The 21,087-nt window shown below is 44.0% G+C and overlaps 1 protein-coding gene across 1 annotated transcript in view; it reads right to left on the bottom strand.

Moving 5' to 3' along the window:
* USP42 (ubiquitin specific peptidase 42) overlaps positions 1–21,087 on the bottom strand; it is a 43,841-nt gene that overhangs the window by 15,088 nt on the left and 7,666 nt on the right. Inside the window, exons 2-10 of the mRNA XM_087701708.1 lie at positions 11,843–12,089; positions 9,700–9,900; positions 9,482–9,592; positions 7,544–7,646; positions 7,375–7,442; positions 6,836–6,906; positions 4,857–4,939; positions 3,645–3,756; positions 2,005–2,145 (exon numbers count right to left, since the gene is read on the bottom strand). Of these exons, the coding sequence (XP_087557834.1) occupies positions 2,005–2,145; positions 3,645–3,756; positions 4,857–4,939; positions 6,836–6,906; positions 7,375–7,442; positions 7,544–7,646; positions 9,482–9,592; positions 9,700–9,900; positions 11,843–12,080 (1,128 nt within the window). The 5' untranslated portion in view covers positions 12,081–12,089. The remainder of the gene's footprint in view (positions 1–2,004; positions 2,146–3,644; positions 3,757–4,856; positions 4,940–6,835; positions 6,907–7,374; positions 7,443–7,543; positions 7,647–9,481; positions 9,593–9,699; positions 9,901–11,842; positions 12,090–21,087) is intronic.

Raw genomic sequence — 21,087 nt, 5'->3', positions numbered from 1 at the left:
TAATGCTCAATGATAATGATGTATTTAGTTATGTTTCATGGATAACCAGTGATCTTATTTTTAATTGTAAAAACTGATGTACAAAAGTTTGTAACCAAACGACATGCTTGACGAAATTGAGGAAAGTTTTTTATATGTGTTTTTTTTTTTTTGTTGGTTTTAAAAATAATAAATATATATATATGTATGTGTTCTGATTAGTTTCAAGGAGAGATATTAAGAGCCGAGGTGGCGCAGTGGTTAGGGTGCAGTACTGCAGGCCACTTCGGCTGACTGTTATCTGCAGTTCAGCGGTTCAAATCTCACCGGCTCAAGGTTGACTCAGCCTTCCATCCTTCCGAGGTGGGTGAAATGAGGACCCGGATTGTTGTTGGGGGCGATATGCTGACTCTGTAAACCACTTAGAGAGGGCTGAAAGCCCTATGAAGCGGTATATAAGTCTAACTGCTATTGCTATTGCTATATTAGAGAGGCATCTTTTCAAAATAAAACTGGGGGATGGAAAACCAACCCCGTTGCTTCATTTAGAACTGGACTCTACCAGATGTTTCTCTTCTAGAAGGGGATGCAACTGGTGGTCAGCCAAAAAGAGATAAAAAATCTTCCATGCCGCAGATGTTACGTGGCTGTTCAGCGTCAATAAAGGAGGCCCAGCCCATTTCAAAGCCCTCCGTCATTTTTGCAGGAAAATATATACAGTCAGGCATATCCTTAAAGATGCCCAACTATCTCAGATACTCCAGATGACAATAGAGAAAATTAGGAAAGGTTCTTCGAAAGACTCCGGTTCTATTTTAATTGGAAAAATAAATTGGCTTTTTTTTTAAAGAGTGGTGGGAGGAGAAACGGCTCCCTCTACTGGATTTAAGTGAAATAGATACTGTACTAAACAATAAAATAATTTTCTTTAGCAGCAGGAGAAAGGAAAGGATTCCAGAAAGAAAGAAAGAAAAAAGAGACTCGTATAGCCTTACCTTTTGGGAGCAAGCATTTAGTAAAAGACTAAAAATCAGCACAAATTTCTCGAGAGCAAGAATTGCCTTAAAAACAGTGCTTCTCAACCTTGGGCAACTTGAAGCTGTGTGGATTTTAACTCCCAGAACTCCCCAGCCAGCAGGCAGGGTTGAGAAACACTGCCTGAGATAATTAAAGGCCAGGGTTTTTACATTTTACACTGGTTTAGGTTAATTGTTGTGGCCAGCCAACAGTGGCCAGTGGATCTGGCAGCAGATTCAGACAGTGAAGAGGGTTGGGAAGGAACACGGACCAGTCCTGGAGTCTGGGGAAGGCTCTGATGAGGGCTCTGTGTCGGAGGCAGAGAGGGGGCCAGGGCCGTATGCCAGTTTATCAGCTGCCTTCAGAGTCATACAGCAGTGAGGCAGAGGAACAGCTGGAGCCTGTTCCCAGTGTGCGCATGTGCAGAGCTGCCAGGAAAAGGGAACAGCTAAGGAACAGGGGTCAACTCAGGAGTAAAAGCACAGGTGGACGGTGAATGGCCCCTCCCAGAGGGAATAAAAGAGGAGCGAAAGGGGAGGGGAGTTTGCAGGAGACAATGAGTTCAATTCATTAGGGTGAAGATCTGTCCTTGCTTTCTTGCCAAGGAATTGCTGCTACAGCATGGAGTTTGGAAGAGATCAGCCTGGCAGCTCTCCAAGCCCGATAAAGGTCTGTAGTGGTGAAATCTCTTGAAAGACTGTTTGCCGGGACTTTGCTGCAGAGGAATTCCCTTCAACCTAAATAAAAGGGGTTTTATCGGGACGAGGAGTCGGCTTCGTGCTTTTGGGAAGCCCAGGTCAGAACATTAATTGCTTCCCGTAGCAATGATCTCAGAGTTATGGCTTGATGGGGTCAAATATTCTTCATTGTGACAACAAGTTGGGCTGCGTCCTGTGGCCATCACACGTTTCAAATTGTAACGGGTCATATTATTAGGGTCATATGCTCTGAGACAACTTCTTGAACGTCGGAGAACAGTAAGAAGGGAAAAGAGAAAAACATGCTTACCTTTATGTAGCAGTAATAATGTCCAGCGTGACAGCTGAAGCCCGTATGGACTAGCACTGCATAAAGTGCATAAATGATTGGTTCTCCATTGGGTTGAGACATATATGGTCGGATATCTAAATATTCTGGGTATTTCACTTCCTAAAAGAGAGAGACAGAGAGGTGTTTCTGAATTTGCATTGAGAATCCAATTTAAAACACACAAGAGAGAAAAGCAACCTCGGAAATATTAAACTTTTACGCTTATCTCTACAGAGAACACACTGATGTTTGTGAAAATGCCACCAAAAGAATAGGATAGAATAGAATAACAAGAGTTGGAAGGGACCTTGGAGGTCTTCTAGTCCAACCCCCTGCTTAGGCAGGAAACCCTACACCACTTCAGACAAATGGTTGTACAACATCTTCTTAAAAACCTCCAGTGTTGGAGCATTCACAACTTCCGGAGGCAAGTTGTTCCACTGATTGTTTTAATTGACAGGAAATTTCTCCTTAGTTCCAAGTTGCTTCCCCCCTTGATTAGTTTCCACCCATTGCTTCTTGTCCTGCCTTCAGATGCTTTGGAGAATAGTTTGACTCCCTCTTCTTTGGGGCAGCCCCTGAGATATTGGAAGACTGCTATCCTGTCTCCCCTATTCCTTCTTTTCATCAAACTAGACATACCCAGTTCCTGCAACCATTCCTCTTATGTTTTAGTCTCCAGTCCCCTAATCATCTTTGCTGCTCTTCTCTGCACTCTTTCTAGAGCCTCCACATCTGTTTAACATCGTGGCGACCAAAACTGGACGCAGGATTCCAGTGAGTGACCCCCGAGCATCTCACAACGGCCCTTCTTCTAACCACTGTTCATTTAACTCAAAACCTTTTAACACAATCCTTTAGCTGGTTTAATTTTCAGCTGGCTGGGGTACTTTCATATATACAGGCTTACGGCCACAACAGAGCCAAAAATTTCTTTTGCTTAACGATACAGTTGCTAAGTGAGTTCTGCCCCATTTTATGACCTTTCCTGCCACCGTTGTGAAGGGCAATCACCACAATTCTTAAGTTAGCAATACGGTTGTTAAGTGAAGCCAGCTTCCCCATTGATTTTGCTTGTCAGGTGGTCAGAAAAGGAGAATCACGTGACCCCAGGGCACTGCGACCGTCATAAACATGAAGCATCCAAATTTTGACCACAGGGATGCTACAACAGTTGTTCAATGTGAACAACGGTCGTAAGTCACTTCCCCCCCTCCACCAAGTGCCATTGTAACTTTGAAACGTCACTAAATGAATCACTGTATAATCCCCAACCTCCGGTCCTTCCGACACGCCTTAAAAAGTTGGCTTTTCCAGCAAGCCAGCCTGGCCTGAACAAAACAAAATATTGTTAATTTTAATCGAATTTGTTTTTTTAAAAAATCTTACTGTTAATCTTAATTGGGTTTGCTTTGGATATTCTATTTAATTTTTAAAAAAACTTTTGTAATATGTGTTTTTTTTTAATGTTGTACGCCGCCCTGGGTCCTTGGGAGAAGGGCGGCATATAAATCCAATAAACCAAACCAATAAATGAATCATTGTATGTTGAGGGCCACCTGTATTTCATTTATATTGCTAGAGGGCCACGCCCTGATTTAAGGAAGATCAGGTCTTACCTTTGTGATTTTGCCACCACTGAAATTTGCAAACCGTTTGAGGGACAAGGTGAGGACATTTGAAGCCCGATGTATCGTAAACCGCTTAGATGCAGGAACCATTTTTTTACACCTAAAAAAACGAAGGGAGATTTCAGAGTTATTTTTTCCTCACCATTTTGGGACGACCGTATTTTTCGGACTATAAGACCCTCCGAAGTACAAGGTGCACCTAGCTTTTGGGGAGGAAAGCAAGAAAAAAATAAAACTACCTCTCTGCCTCCCAGAAATTTGCCTCCTTGCGGTACGCAGCCTGTTTCCGTTTTAGCACAGCCGAATTAGCACAGTCGAGTCCCGACGATCAGCTGTTTCAGGCTGCAGGGATTGCCATAACCTATTGCCGCCTCCACACGCCCCATTTTCAGCCTCTGTGCTTCTGATCGGGTGGAAAATGGGGAGCGCAGAGGCTGAAAATGGGATGCGGAGGGCGAAAAAGGGGCGCGCGGAGGCAGCAATAGGCAATGGCAATCCTGGCAGCCTGAAACAGCTGATGGTCGGGAGGCTGATCCAACCGACAATCAGCTACTTGTGCTAATCAGGCTGTTTGCAGTTTGCTGCAAGGAGGCAAATTGCTGGGAGGCAGAGGCCAAAAGGTGAGGGCCGACAGATACATGCGGTGTATAAGATGCACCCAAACTTTCACCTCTTTTAGGGGGTGGGGGAAAGTGTGTCTTATACTCTGAAAAATATGGTACTTTCTATTTGAAAATTAAGTGTCTGAAAACGGGTTTAGATGTTCTTTAAAAGACATGAAAGAGAGGTCAAATTATCCCTCTTTTCCTTCCACTCTTAAGACTCGCCCTCCTTCGCTATCTCCAAACTTGGGAACTTTTAAGACTTCTGGACTTCAACTCCCAGAATTCCAGTTGAAGCTGGGGAACTCTGGGGGTTGAAGTCCACCCATTCTTAAAGTTGCCAAGTTTGAAAAACAGTGCCCTAGAGATTACTGGGAGGGGAGATCTAGAGATATTTTTTCATTTTCCTCGAAGGATGCCCCATGCATTTAAGGAGCAAGCACAGGGCAAAACAGATAGTTATACATGCCATCCCTCGCTAAACATACTATAGCACAGCAAAATCAGTTCGGCATTAAATAGGAGGTTCTATAACCAAGCCAGGTGTAGAAGGGCAATCAATCAATGAATTATAAAACATAGGAATTCTTTTTCTTACTTGCTACATTTATATGCATTTTCTCCATCCAACTGTTCAGGCTTGACAAACTGTTCCAGAGCTTTGTTGACACTTTGAGCTGACTGGAAAAAAACAAACAAACAAACATGGTGACTGGGGGAATTCTGGGAGTCAAAGTCCACACTTCTTAAAATTGTGAAGGTTGAGAAACATTTGGTCTAAGGGTGCAAAGGCTGGGATTAGAGGGACTGTTTTTTTGGGATAGCACCAGGGGTTGAAAAGAATGTCAAGATTTGTTCTTGCAAGCTACTGTGAAAAAAAATAGCAGGGGTGGGTTTCAGGCAGTTTGTGGCGGTCCCTGCGAACTGGTTGGTCGGCGAACCCGGAAGTAACTAACTTCCGGGAACGCCGAAGGGTCCACCCGCCCGCCCGCATTTCTTACCCGGTTTTGATGAGTTCTGCGCTTCCACGCATGCGCAGGACACATACAGCACCTGCGCGATCCTCCAGGAGCAGCTAGAGCATCGCACAGATGCTAGTACGCATGCGTGCACTGCGCGCATGCACAAGGACGCCGCCGGCCCCGTTCCAACCGAACCGGTTGGAACGGAGCGAGAAACCCACCCCTGAAAAATAGCCTCAGGAACCAAGATCCACAATAAGCTATGACTTAACTGATGACAAAGTTCCTTGTGGTTGTGGTGACACACGAGACAACAACACATATGGATACTTTGTGTCCTGATCAGTGTACACTTGAGGAGCTCATGGCAGTGTGACAGAACACAATGTTGCTGGTTTGTGGACAAATCTGTTTATATTGTAAATATTTCAATCTTGTATTCTATATTTTAAATTCTATGTTACATAGTATGCCTTATTTTCATTGTAATGCTTCTCACAAATAAATAGAATAGAATGGAATGGAATAAAATAAACAGAGTTGGAAGAGACCTGGTTGTTCCGACAGGCCTGGGGCTGTTGACCCCAAGATACGGTCCAGCCCCATTCAGAATAGAGTGTATGATGTGTTGTATTTTATATCTATTTTTTCTTCTCTATATCTTATTTTCTTCTTCTTCTTCTTCTTCTTCTTCTTCTTCTTCTTCTTCTTCTTATTATTATTATTATTATTATTATTATTATTATTATTATTATTATTACTATTATTATACAATTGTATCACAGCGGCCAGTTGTTTCGCCGGATTTGGCATTGGTTACTAGTCGGGCCCCACCCAGGAGCCTAGGACGTTGTAACGTATTTTCGTAATATGCATGCAGATCCAAGCAGTGCGGCTTTTTGCATTTGACTGATGGTGATTTTGTCAATTTTTAACTGTTTTAAATGTAATTCCAGTGCTTTTGGAATAGCACCCAGTGTGCCAATTACCACTGGAATTACCACTGCTGGTTTGTGCCATAGTCGTTGAATTTCGATTTTTAAGTCCTGGTATCTTGCGATTTTTTCATGTTCCTTCTCGGTGACCCTGCTATCACCTGGTATTGCGATGTCTATGATTTTGACCTTATTTTTCTCAACCAGTGTGATGTCTGGTGTATTATGCGCCAGTATTTTGTCAGTTTGTATACGGAAATCCCACAAGATCTTGACCATCTGATTTTCGGTGACTTTTTCAGGCCGATGTTCCCACCAGTTTGCTGCTGTTTTAATATTATAATTTTAATATTATTATATTATTATAATATTAAAATTATATTATTATTATTATTGTTGTTGTTGTTGTTGTTTTGTAAGCCGCCCGGAGTCCTACGGGATCGGGCGGCATATAAATGCTATTAAATTTCTAAACTTCTAAACCTTGGAGGTCCTTCTAGTCCAACCTCCTGCTTAGGCAGGAAACCCTACACCACTTCAGACAAACGGATATCCAACGTCTTCTTAAAAACGTACATCTGTACAAAATACATCTTACAAAATAATGCCCTTCGCAAATGCACCGTGGTAAGTATACTTAAAAATGTGCAACAAAGCAGGCAAAGGAACCAAAAACATACCTTTATTTCCAATGTAATATCCAGATAGGGATCAAATGTATCCGAAACACCTTTGCAATTCATGCATTTTACTGAAATTTAAAAAAAAAGGTTTATCATACAATGAAAGTTTTAAAAGTTCTAAATAGTAGAAATACACCGAAGTGAGGAGCAGAGGGAAAGAAGAGGGAGGGGCAGAGAGGGAGCGAGAGAGGAATGGAAGGAGGGTGAGATGGAAGGGAGGGGGAGAAAGGAGCGTTAGAGGGGGAGGGGAAGTAGGAGAGGGGAATGTTGGAGGGGAGAAAGGAAAGTTGGAGGGGGGAGAAAGAAAGGGTGTATGGAGGGTTGAAGCGCTATATTGGTTTTGTATTTTGGGGAATACAAGGAGGGTTGTGTTTATTGCTCAATGTTATATGGCCTCAATCATGCACAGTATATATGTGAATGTATGAAATGAAAATGAAAAATGAAATAGAAAGTTTTAAAAGCCCCGAGTATTTTGAAACTCTCGCTCAACTTTAAATAAACATTCAAAGAATGGAGCTCGTTAGGGTGCATACCTCTAGATCTGAGATATCCTCCGAATATTTGATGTATAAAGGTGGTGGCTTGGGTATGTCTGTCCAATCTAAAAAATACAGAGGCAGATCAAGAAGGAACCTTTTAAAAAAACATCTATTTGTGAATGACAATAATCAAAGGGAAAAATAATACGAATGGCCCACTTACTTGTTGCTGCCGTTCAAACATGCTTTCTGCATCGCATCGACCGTGTACCTTAGGAATTCGTGAGCATCTTCCTGGTTACCGAAACGGAAATGTTTTGCTATTCCTAGAAAAGTAAAGGAGAACATCACGTTACGGATCCTGGGATCGCTTTCCTAACAGAATCAAAATCGAAGGGCGGAACAGATGATTGAGCGTGAGCCAAACCTACCATTACAGCATTTTACTTTTATTAAGATTCATAAGGTTGAATCGCTTTGTTTTGTTTTAATGTTGTAAGCCTCCCAGGATCAAGATGGCGGCAAATAAATTTAATATAAACAAACAAACAAAACAAAACACCCCTCCCAGGGAGAGGATAATCGATTAAAGGCAGAAGGAAATTTGTGCTACCCGAAGCAGAAAAAATAGATTCTGTAATGCTTTGTTCGAAAGAGTATCAACCTTGTTAACTCCCAAGGAACTTTTTTCCCCTAAGTATTCAAAATGGACTGACTATCTATCTATCTATCTATCTATCTATCTATCTATCTATCTATCTATCTATCCATCCATCCATCCATCCATCCTTATCTACGATATCTATCTCTCCATCCATCATCTACCTTCGTATCTACCTTTGTATCTACCTTTGTATCTATCTATCTATCTATCTATATCTATCTATCTATCATCTATCTATCTATCTACGATATCTATCTATGGTATCTATCTATCTATGGAATCTATCTATCTATCTATCTATCTATCTATCTATCTATCTATAATCTATCTATCATCTATAATATCTATCATCTATCCATCATCTCTATCCATCTATTATCTATCTATCTATCTATCTATCTATCTATCTATCTATCCATCAATTATCTATCTATCATCTATCTATCTATCTATCTATCTATCTATCTATCTATCTATCTATCTATCATCTATCCATCCCTTATCTATCCATCCCTTATCTATCTCTATCCATCCATCCATCGTATCTATCTACGATATCTATCTATCCATCCATCCATCCATCCATCCATCCATCCATCCATCCTTATCTACGATATCTATCTCTCCATCCATCATCTACCTTTGTATCTACCTTTGTATCTACCTTTGTATCTACCTTTGTATCTATCTATCTATCTATCTATCTATCTATCTATCTATCTATCTATCTATCTATCTATCTACGATATCTATCTATGGTATCTATCTATCTGCGGAATCTATCTATCTATCTATCTATCTATCTATCTATCTATCTATAATCTATCTATCATCTATAATATCTATCATCTATCCATCATCTCTATCCATCTATTATCTATCTATCTATCTATCCATCCATCAATTATCTATCTATCTATCTATCTATCTATCTATCTATCTATCTATCTATCTATCTATCTATCTATCTATCATCTATCCATCCCTTATCTATCCATCCCTTATCTATCTCTATCCATCCATCCATCCATCGTATCTATCTACGATATCTATCTATCCATCCATCCATATATGTGTATACCTGCCAACCACATTTAACACTGTTCTTTATTTTATCATCTTCCATTGAGATCCGTTGGCCAAGGAAGAACGTCCAGTTTTTCTCCAGATATAAAATTCTCTCTCTCTCTCTCTCTCCCTCCCTCCCTCCCTCCCTCTCTCTGTGTTTATTATTTTCTTTTGAGAATGGGCATCAGAATTTCTTTCTCTAATGCATGGTGTTGTGTTCACAAAACAAAATGACAATAAAGATTATGTTACGTTACGTTATCTTATCATCTTTTCTTTTTGAGGGGGAGGGAAATTTAAAAAACAAAGATTCACAGCGGCATAAAGCACACCACTGTGTCCCTGGGTTTTTTTTGGGGGGGGGGGAAGGGCAAGGGGGCCAATCGCAGCTCAAAACCTGCCTGCCAACCACGGTCTAAGTTCACTTACGTCTAAGTTCGTTTATGACAGACATCGGCTTGATGACGGTGCCGGAATTGGATAGAGCTTGGTTGATGTGTCCTTGCATGGTGCACATCATGCAAAATCCTTGTTCGTGACCTGCATGCAAAAGGAGGAAAGCAAAAAAGAGACATATATCCCATATATTTCCAACGCAGGCTTTCCTTTTTTTTAACAGTTAGGAAGGAACGATAAAGCACACTCACAGGTTTTGGAGTGTTCGTAGGAGAGCATGTAGTTGGCGAGGGGAGGGGTGTATGTCAGACACTGCAGAGCAGAGTTCAGAAAACAGGTGTTGCCGAGGTTTTGGAGACCAGCTCCAACCCGATGCATCTTTTGCCATTTCAAGCAAATCTTCTCTGCCGGAAAAAGGACCTTCTGGGGTGCCGCAATCCCATCACCAATAACTGTCAGAAATTAAGAGATCAGGAAATAATTATGATTAGGGGGGGATGTTTAATAGAACAGAATAACAGAGCTGAATTAGATTACAGACTAGCAGAGTTGGAAGGGACCTTGTGGGTCATCTAGTCCAACCCCCGCCCAAGCAGGAGACCCAACACCATTTCTGACAGATGGCAGTCCAGTCTCTTCTTGAAAGCCTCCAGGGATGAAGCTCCCACAACTTCCGAAGGGAACTTCTGTTCCATGGTTTGAATGTTCTCGCTGTCAGAAAATTCATCCTTATTTCCAGGTTGAATCTCTCCTTGATCAATTTCCATCCATTGTTCCTTGTCTGGCATTCGAGTACCTTGGAGAATAGCTTGACCCCCTCCTCTCTGTGGCAGCCCCTCAAATATTGGAAGATTGCTCTCCTGTCTCCCCTGGTCCTTCTCTTCCCTAGACTAGCCATGTCCAGTTCCTGCAACCGTTCATCGTATGTTTGAGCCTCCGGTCCCCTCATCATCCTGGTTGCTCTTCTCTGCACTTTTTCCAGAATTTCAACCTCTTTTTTATAGTGTGGTGACCAAAACTGGAGGACTCTTGGCTGTGTTGGAAGGAACCTTGGAGGTCTTCATTTCAGATAAATTTAGTTGTCCAATCTCTTCTTTAACACCAGCCGTAAGTCACTTTTTTTTCTGTGCCATTGTAACTTCCAATGGTCACTAAATGGATGGCTATAAGTTGAGGATGACCTCTACTTTTTAAAAGTGTTTTTTTGGTTTGCCTCGATAAACACGATTGGATGTTATTATATTTTTTGTAGGAAAGAAAAAGAACAGAGGATCGCCCAAGCCAGCACTTGCAAATAACTAGTGTAGGAATAATATAATAATTTAAAGGAGAATATTTGTAGCTCAGGATTTAAATGAGGTTCTTAACACTGACATTACCTAGTCTGCTAGAAAAGAACTAAGCTCAGGGAGCACCAAGGACCCAAAGTCCTTGCCCTTCTCCTCCTCCACAAACCCCCTTCTAGCGCTGATGATGTTACGTAGTGTGGTAGTGAAATGTCTGCAAGAAAACAACCAGGCTCAGAGACCACCAAGGACCCCACAGTCCTTCCCCTTCTCCTCCTCTCCACAAAGTCTACTCCCGTCTAGTACTGATGATTTTACCTAGTTTGGTAATCAAATGTCTGCAAGAAAAGAATGAAACTCAGAAATTGCCAAGGATCCCAGAGTCCCTTCCTGTTCTGACCCCCCTTCTCTGTCAGGAACGAAAGCCAAAAGCAAAGCAAAATAAGAATGAACAAGAATGTTGACTCCTGCAACCAGGGCGTGGCACAAACAGTCTCTTTTATAATCAGGAGAGGATCTTAATCAGCATCAGCTAAGCACAATCATCTCCTACAATTACGCAGTTGTTCCTTCCGTCGAGTAGCCCTTCACCTGCGTGCATCCTGAAACAACTCCCAAATGTTTTCCTGAACATTCCCTTTGATCCAATGCTCTGCCGCCACCTGGTGGCCAAGCAGTCTCTCCCCGCCCTGCTCAGAGTCAACACCCTGTCCAGGGTCCTCCACCTCCTCCAAGGCCGACTCATAAGACCCCTCGCTGTCGGCAGCTCCAACGGCTCCTGCCGGGCCACAACACTCCCCTTCTCCACAAACCCCCTTCTAGCACTGATGCTGTTATCTAATGTGGTAATGAAATGTCTGTAAGAAAAGAACCAAGCTCAGAGACCACGAAGGACCCCACTGTCCTTCCCCTTCTAATCCTCCACCTCCCTCCCCTCTTCCTCCTCTCCCCAAACCGTGCCCCCTGCTAGCACTGATGATGTTACCTAGTTTGGTAATGAAATGCCTGCAGGGAAAGAACCAAGCTCAGACAGCCTCCCAGGGAGACTTTATATAATAATTTTAAAAAAAGGTTTCTCTGTGCTTTTAAATGCGGTCTCGTCACTCACCCAGCTCTTTGGCAGAAGGCTTGCATTTATCTGGTCCCGAAGTACTGGAATACACCGCGGCTCCTGGCACGGGTTCCAACGAGATCTTGTGCTTCGGAGCCTCTAACGAAGAAGAGACGGCGACCCATCCTGTAGACCCTGAGTCCATGTCACCGGAAGCTGGTGCCACAGAGTTGAAAGGTTGCTTCTCAGAAGCAGAGGCCTTGGAGGACTCGGTCGTCTTGTCAACTATTGTCATGGTTCATCTCTGGAGAAGAGACACGAAAGAAAGGAAGAGTCTTGAATGTGCGACAGAAGGAACAAATGTTGCAGACTTCAGAGAAATAGGTAAACGTTCCCCGCGCACATAGGTGCTAGTCATTCCCAACTCTAGGGGGCGGTGCTCATCTCCGTTTCAAAGCCCAAGAGCCAGCGCTGTCCGAAGACATCTCCATGGTCATGTGGCCGGCATGACTCAACGCCAAAAGCGCACGGAACGCTGTTACCGTCCCAACAAAAGTGGCCCCCGTTTTTCTGCTTGCATTTTTTACGTGCTTTCGAACTGCTAGGTTGACAGAAGCTGGGACAAGTCACGGGAGCTCACTCCGTTACGCAGTGCTAGGGATTCTAACCGCCGAACTGCCAACCTTTCTGATCGACAAGCTCGGCGTCTTAGCCCCTGAGCCACCACGCCCCACTCAGAGAAATACAACAGAATGAAAGGGGGGGGGGGAAGGATTTGGTTCATTTAAAAGAGAAGGAGAACGCAATCTCTTTTTCTCCACGTTGGGGTGTCCAACCTTGGCAACTCTTTTAAGATTTGGGGTGGGGGGGTCTTCAAACTCCCAGAATTCCCCCCCCCGGGCCCCCCCTGAGGTTTGACTGCGACAAACTAAGTGGAGTGCTGCTAACAAGGAATGATCATTAATAGGACACAAGGCCTTCCAACTGTTATTCTCTATTGTTTCGTTTTCAGTATTCAGGCTACTGAGAGTCTTCTAATAGTTTGGAAAGAGCAGCAGGCATTAAGAAAACCAAAAACTTATGACAACTATATCTTAGTGATGGCTAACCTTTTCCTTGTCGTGTGCCGAAAGCGCCCCTACCCATAATGCAATGTGCGCCCCCGTGAGCCTTGCCTCTTGCGCATGTGTGCGCAACCCCCGTATCCCTTTTTGGGCCTAATAGGCCTAGCTGCAGCTCCTGGAACCAAAAACCATGGGGGGAATGGGCCACACACCCCCTGCTTCCTCTGTCCCCGCGCATGCGCAAGCAACCCCCTTCTCCCCCCCATAGGCGTGCACATCTCCCGCGTGCGCCCCGAACCCTGAACATGCACGGCACCGACCCAAAAACCAGCTGGCTGGCCAGCCGGAGGCGCATACAGATGATTGGTGGAGCTCAGCTGGGGCAATAGCTTGCGTGCCCGCTGAGAGGGGTCGGCGTGCCACCTGTGCCATAAGTTTGCCACCACCAGTCTCATGACTATGGAGTAGCATTAGTTCCTCCAACAACTCAGTGCTGTTGATTTTAAAATAGCGTTACTTTTTTATTAAAAGAAGTAACCCAAAATCCCCCAAATGACTTCCAATTAGATATTACAAACACAAATGTGGGTTTTTGTATTACTTGCAACTTAGTAACCTCAGTAAAATAACATCAAAAACACAGTTAAACCCTCGTGATTTTACACTCAATCCAGACTTACAACTAGAAGGAAAACCAAAATATCAGTCAAAAGCTCTTGTTAGTGACTGGCTGTAAATTTTAAGCCTCTCTTTATGACCCTGTAAAAAACAGTCACCAAAGGATTCTTAAACCACCACACAATCCTCAAGGCAAATCCTTTCCCTTAAAACGGGCGTGGGGTTGTGGGTTGTTTGGCCAGAAAGCACCCCCAAAACATAGTAAATCGTGGTTGCAGGATGCTGCAACTAGTCGCAAATGCTCAACCTTTTATCCGTGGCAGACTTACAACAAGGATAGATGTCCTTGTTGTGTCCCTAGAAGGCCTGAGGACACTTTTCAAAAATGGTGACGAAGCTCCGCTTGGCTCCCAGCGATGAGAGAAACGTGGATTGCACCAAGACAAATCTTCACTGTCCTCTTCACACACACACACAGATACCAAACCTGATCGAGGTGTGCTTATTTTTCGCTGCGGCAGGAGAGTGAGTAAGGGGAGAGGAAGGCGAGCAGCCTTCCAGAGGGACTCCCTGGTTTAAGTGACTTAGTAATGTCAATAAAATAACATTAAAGACACAGTTAAACCCTCGTCCTTTTATACTCAATCCAGACTAACAAGTAGAAGGAAGAGTAAAAATATCACTCAACCTCTTTGCCACTGACTGGGCTTTAAATATTAAGCCTGTCTTTGTGACCCTGTGCAACGCAGTCACCAGAGGATTGTTAAACAACCACACAATCCCCAAGGCAAATCCTTTCCCTTAAATGGGCGTGGAGGGGGGGAGGGGGTTGTGCCAGAAATCACCCCCAAAACATCAGGAACCGCAACCGGTCGTACATGCGAGCCGGGCGCCAGTAATGTGATCGCGCGACCGCAGCAGAAAAACAGTGGTCCTAATTTTGAGGATGGCTCAGGTGTAGCTTTAACAGAAAAAAATCTGTTGAAACCTCCAATGGTTGTTAAATGACTGTTTGTTTTTTAACCCAAGGACTAGCTGTAATATTTAACCGGGTTCCCCAGAGAGGCGGATGTCGTATCTATGAAACCGGAAGGTTCAGTGGTCGCTAGAGGAAATTAAACCGATCTATTCAACGTCCAGCAAAAGGCAGGCCACCATGTTTTACTGGTCAACCTGATATTCTGTCGGTTTACTCAACAACAGCCCAGCCCCCGCTCAGAACTCACAAGCACACCTAAGTCGCTTGAAGGGCAGGGGAATCAACGGATGCCGTAACTAACTGCCTTTGGGAACCGTACAGGCAGCCGTCTCGACTTAACGACCGCCACGTGAGCCCCCAAATTTCCGTGGCTGAGAAAAATTTGTTTAAGTGTGTTTTTCCCACGTTTCGACTTGCCGGGTTTGTTAAGCGAAACGCGGCCGTTGCGAAAGGAGTTAACATGGTCGTTAAGTGAATCCTGGCTGAGCTCCCTGTTGTTAAGGGAAGTCTGCCCCATTTCACAATCTTTCTCGCCACCGTTGAGAAGTGAATTTGGTTTCCCCGTTGGCTTTGCTTGACGGAGAGTCGCGAAAGGGGATTTTAAGTGACCTCGGGTCACAGCGACAGCCAAGCGCCCGAATTTCAATCACATGACCCTGACGATGCGTAAATCACTCCCTTCGTTGCCATTGTAACTTTGGGCAATCCCTAAGGGAACTGTTGTTAAATCGAGGACTACATGTAACTAGACGGTCGTATAAATCAGGGGTCACCAACCTTTCGGACCTCAGGGACCACTAAATTCATAATTTTAAATCTCGCGGGTGACTAATAGGATCTGCCTAATGACTGGCTGGGTGGGCTTGGCCAGGTGGTCATAGAGCCGAGGTGGCGCTGTGGGTAGAGTGCAGTACTGCAGGCCACTTCAGCTGACTGCTATCTGCAGTTCAGCGGTTCAAATCTCACCGGCTCAGGGTTGACTCAGCCTTCCATCCTTCCGAGGTGGGTAAAATGAGGACCAAGATTGTGGGGGCGATATGTTGACTCTGTAAACCGCTTAGAGAGGGCTGAAAGTCCTATAAAGCGGTATATAAGTCTAACTGCTATTGCTATGTGACTGGGCGGGCGTGGCCAACTCGAAGTCACTCACGTCAAGGGGGGCCTCGCTGGCCTCTACTCGTCCCTCCCCTCCTCAGCCACTCATCACCTGCCCGTCCAGGCACCTTAGGGCCCCAACAGGAAGCAGTTGCTGGAGCTAAGCAGCCACCGTGAGAAAGAGTTGGCCAAAGAGCTCAGTTCAAATTGGATCTGGCCGAGAAGGAGGCTCAGCAGACGCTCCTCACTGAGGACTAGGAGCATGGGCTTTTCAAGCAGAGAGAAGACCTGCGGGAGTGCAAGGCCAGGGACCGGTGCCTGGAGGCTCAGTGGGTTGGGATGGTCAGCCAGTTCCAAGCCATGACGCAGTCCCACTGGAACGAGGCCCTCTGGCTCTTCGCCACCAGCAGCGTTTCCCTCCAAAGCCCCCCAACCAGGAGGCTGAAGCAGACCCCAAGTCAGAATTTCTGCCCCCCTCTGAACCGCACAAAAAGACCCTGAAGGGGGAGACTCTCTGCAGTAACACAAACGTTCATTGCACGCATTCGTATTTAGTGCAATATAAAAAATGCAAATAAGTTTTTTCTGCGGACCACCAACATTTTCTCACGGACCACCAGTTGATGACCGCTGATATAAATTGGTTAAATAGGTAAATATTGGTGCTTCTGCCTAAAGAAGGCACCCTGGTTATGCCTCAAAAGGACCCTGGCCCACAAAAGCTAAAATAGACTGTGTAAAATAACTTACTTTCAAAGAGCTGCAATTTTTAAAACCGAAGAACAGCAGCAAAACCAACTTGTAGAAGCTTGCTTGTATAAGAATTTCCCCCTTTCCCTCCCCCAATTGGGATGGGGAGGTAGTTAAGGGTTACTCATTGGTTTAAAGCCTACTTATTAATATTTAAGCTTTTAGAGTAGACCCCGGGGCTGGAAAAAATGGAAAGGAGGCTGGAATGGAATTAGTTTTTTTATAATAATTCAATTCCATGAAAGCGAACTGATTGCTGTCAGATTACTAGTAAACTTCATGGGGGAAGTGAGAATTTGTTTTAGGTTGCAGTCCAGCTTTTAAGCTGCGAGTGTCCAATCTTGGCAACTTTTAAGGCTTATGGACTTCAACTCCCAGAATTCCCCAGCCAGCCACTGACTGAGGAATTCTGGGAGTTGAAGTCCACAAATCTTAAAAGTTGCCAAGTTTGGACAGTCGTTTTAAGCCGTTGCAATATGGAGGCTCTAGAAAGAGTGCAGAGAAGAGCAACAAAGAGGATTAGGGGACTGGAGGCTAAAACCTATGAAGAACGGTTGCAAGAACTGGGTATGTCTAGTTTAATGAAAAGGAGTACTAGGGGAGACATGATAGCAGTCTTCCAATATCTCAGGGGTTACCACAAAGAAGAGGGAGTCAAGCTATTCTCCACGGTACCTAAGGGGTAGAACAAGAAGCAATGGGTGGAAACTAATCAAGGAGAGAAGCAACTTAGAACTAAGGAGAAATTTCCTGACAGTGAGAACAATTCATCAGTGGAACAGAAGTTGCCTCCAGAAGTTGTGAATGTCCCACCACTGGAAGTTTTTAAGATGTTGGAGAACCATTTGTCTGAAGTGGTGTAGAGTTTCCTGCCTAAGCAGGGGGTTGGACTAGAAGACCTCCAAGGTCCCTTCCAACTCTGTTATTCTATTCTTATTTCAATACGGATGATAATTTACCGAAATTAATTTCTTTGCAGCTGCAAGGAGAAGGGAATCCTGGCTTGCGAGCCGAAGACCTCCCTTCGATGCAGAAATCTGAGATTCTCCAGGTCAAGCTGGAGGAAAAAACTCCAGAATTTTGCAGTCGAAATTCTTTGTCTCGAAAGACATCCTTTTGGATCACCTTCAAAAGGCAGGTTAGAAGGACCAGTGACCTGCTCCAGCGAAAAGCAATTCTTACTGGGAAATCAGGAAAAAACTGTTGGAAGTCCTGACAGCCTCCCGAGGGTCAAGGGATAAAAGGCCTGTGGTTCGACTTAAGAATGGATGAAGAGTGGGAGTGTTTTTTACACAGGAGTAAGATCAAATAAAGTAACGTTTAACAGCTCTCCTTGCTCAAAAAAAAAAAACGCACGTTCTCGGAAATCCTTATTAAATCGCATTTCCTTCACGGAATTATAAGGCTCTCAAATTACCAAAATTGCACAATCAGAGAACAAAAATCCGACTGAGAATGAGCCCCTGCACCGACATGCTGAAGGATTTACTCATTTCCTGCGTGAGGCTGTTTGCTCTTCAACCGAACAGCAATGAAAGCACATCTCAAGGGGGAATGCTCCTTTTCCCCATTAACTAGGAAAGGTACAATGTACAAAAGAAAGAAGCAAATTGGGACATGAGGGTGGAAGTTTCAACTGCTACCCTCAAAACGGCGCTGTAGGGCACTGCACACCAGAACGACTACACAAGGACAGTTCCCCCCACACCGAACGCCATCGCTCTGCTAAACAACTAATTCCCACAACACCGTCAAACTATTCACTAAGGCTGCATTACTATTATTCTTCTCATCCTTCCTAGTACCTATCTCTTCCCACTTACGACTATGACATGTTGCTTGTATCTTTACAATGCTCATTAGTAAACTACGACTATCATTAAGTGTTGTATCTTATGATTCTTGATGAAGTATTCTATTTTATTTTTCTTTATGTACACTGAGAGCAGTTGCACCAAAGACAAATTCCTTGTGTGTCCAATCACACACTTGGCCATAAAGAATTCTATTCTATTCTATTCCATTCCATGCTATTCTACCTTACCTTACCCTACCCTATCCTATACCATTATATTCCATTCCATGCTATGCTATTCCACCTTACCCTACCCTACCCCATATTCTATTCTATTCTATTCCATGCTATTCTACCTTACCCTACCCTACCCCATATTCTATTCTATTCCATTCTATTCCATGCTATGCTATTCTACCTTACCCTACCCCATATTCTATTCCATTCCATGCTATTCTACCTTACCCTACCCTACCCTACCCCATATTCTATTCTATTCTATTCCATGCTATTCTACCTTACCCTACCCTACCCCATATTCTATTCTATTCCATTCTATTCCATGCTATGCTATTCTACCTTACCCTACCCCATATTCTATTCCATTCCATGCTATTCTACCTTACCCTACCCTACCCTACCCCATATTCTATTCTATTCTATTCCATGCTATTCTACCTTACCCTACCCTACCCCATATTCTATTCTATTCCATTCTATTCCATGCTATGCTATTCTACCTTACCCTACCCCATATTCTATTCCATTCCATGCTATTCTACCTTACCCTACCCTACCCTACCCCATATTCTATTCTATTCCATTCCATGCTATTCTACCTTACCCTACCCTACCCCATATTCTATTCTATTCCATTCTATTCCATGCTATGCTATTCTACCTTACCCTACCCATATTCTATTCCATTCCATGCTATTCTACCTTACCCTACCCTACCCTACCCCATATTCTATTCTATTCTATTCCATTCCATGCTATGCTATTCTATCTTACCCAACCCTACCCCATATTCTATTCTATTCCATGCTATTCTACCTACCCTACCCTACCCTACCCCGTATTCTATTCTATTCCATGCTATGCTATTCTACCTTACCCAACCCCATATTCTATTCCATTCCATGCTATTCTACCTTACCCTACCCTACTCTACCCCATATTCTATTCTATTCCATGCTATGCTATTCTACCTTACCCAACCCTACCCCATATTCTATTCTATTCCATTCCATGCTATGCTATTCTACCTTACCCTACCCTACCCCATATTCTATTCTATTCCATTCCATGCTATGCTATTCTACCTTACCCAACCCTACCCCATATTCTATTCTATTCCATGCTATTCTACCTTACCCTACCCTATTCCGTATTCTATTCTACTCTGATGTACAAAAGAGCCCATTACCGAAATACTGGTTGAGAACTCACTTGCAAGTCATCTAGGAAATTTGTTTACAGAAACACACACACACACACAAACCCAAAACAGCAGCAAAGAAGGCAAGAAGCCAACATTCGTTTGGAGGAGAATTAAACTCCAGGCAAGGCACATCATTTCCAGAGGTGCCTGGAGCAAATCTAGCAAAATCTAGAAAATTGTCGACTGCTGAAATAATCTGCCTGAGGACAACACACAATGCGGATTCAGACTTTAAATACAGGTAGTGCTGGATTTACAATGATCCGCTTAGTGACCGTTTGAAGTTACAACCAGACTGAAAAAAGTGACTTGTGACTTGTTTTCCATACTTAAGACCGTGGTGACTCGTACTTGTGACAATGAGAGTGCCCCTGGGTCAAGTGATCACCTTCTGAAAAGCAAAGTCAATGGGGCAGCCTGATTCACTTAACAACCGTGTTACCAACTTAACAACGGCAGAGATTCACTTAACAACCGTGGTAGGAAATGGGGCAAAACTCAACTCAACGACTATGTCGCTTAACAACAGAAAAATCGGGGTTCAGTTGTGGTCGTTAAGTCGAGGACTACCTGTCCACTGGGACTCTCCTGTAAGAAAGAAGGGTTCGAAACATAACTTCAATTATTAAAACACAAAAGGAAAAGGGCAGAATGTGAAAACTGAACCTTAAGCTACAGCCTACGACAGGGGTCGGCAACCTTAAACACTCAAAGAGCCACAAAGGTCCTAACCAGAAGCCCCCCATTCAATTCTGATATTGACCGAAGTCCGGTTCCCCCACCATAGAGTGTCCTCCTAGTGCGGCGTCCTTTTTCCTCTGCTGACTGGAAGTCCGGTTCCCCCATCATAGAGTGTCCTCCTAGTGCGGCGTCCTTTTTCCTCTGCTGACTGGAAGTCCGGTTCCCCCACCATAGAGTCTCCTCCTAGTGCGGCGTCCTTTTTCCTCTGCTGACTGGAAGTCCGGTTCCCCTACCATAGAGTCTCCTCCTAGTGCGGCGTCTTTTTTCCTCTACTTGTCCTAACCAAAAATCCCTATCAATTGTGCAGCGGACTGGAAAACCTGGCCCTTGCCATATTGGCAAACCTATGGCACGCAGAGGTGGCACAGAGCCCTTTCTGTAGGCATATACGCCATCACCAGCTGCTCTTCTGGTTTCTGGCGCCTGCTGGTCTTCACTGGTGTCTGAGCAGCGAAAAACGGCTGGAAAACAGCCCAAAAAACATCGGAAAAACAGGCTGTTTTCAGGACGTTTTTAGGCTGTTTTTCCTCTTCTGTTTGCTGGAAATTAGCTTCCTTATGAAAAAGACTTGGAAGAAAAACTGGAAAAAAGTTATCCAATAGCCCTTTCCCATTCCCCTTTTCAGGAATGCTCAGACTTTAAAAGGACTTGTGAGGTTAAATGTTCCTGTCTGGTGCTTCATGTATGATCGTGAAGTGGGAACCAAAATAATAATAATAATACACATATGTAGGGCCAACTCAAGGACGCTGTGGCTCAGTGGCTAAGACGCTGAACTTGTCGATCAGAAAGGTCGTCAGTTCGAATCCCTAGCGC

This window comes from Thamnophis sirtalis, unplaced genomic scaffold (assembly GCF_051295495.1).
Source record: "Thamnophis sirtalis isolate CommonGarterSnake01/CBP01778 unplaced genomic scaffold, rThaSir2_p1.2 scaffold_14, whole genome shotgun sequence".
Lineage (NCBI taxonomy): Eukaryota > Metazoa > Chordata > Lepidosauria > Squamata > Natricidae > Thamnophis > Thamnophis sirtalis.
The sequence above is the reverse complement of the archived record's forward strand: the minus strand, read 5'-3'. Positions and strand labels throughout refer to the sequence as shown.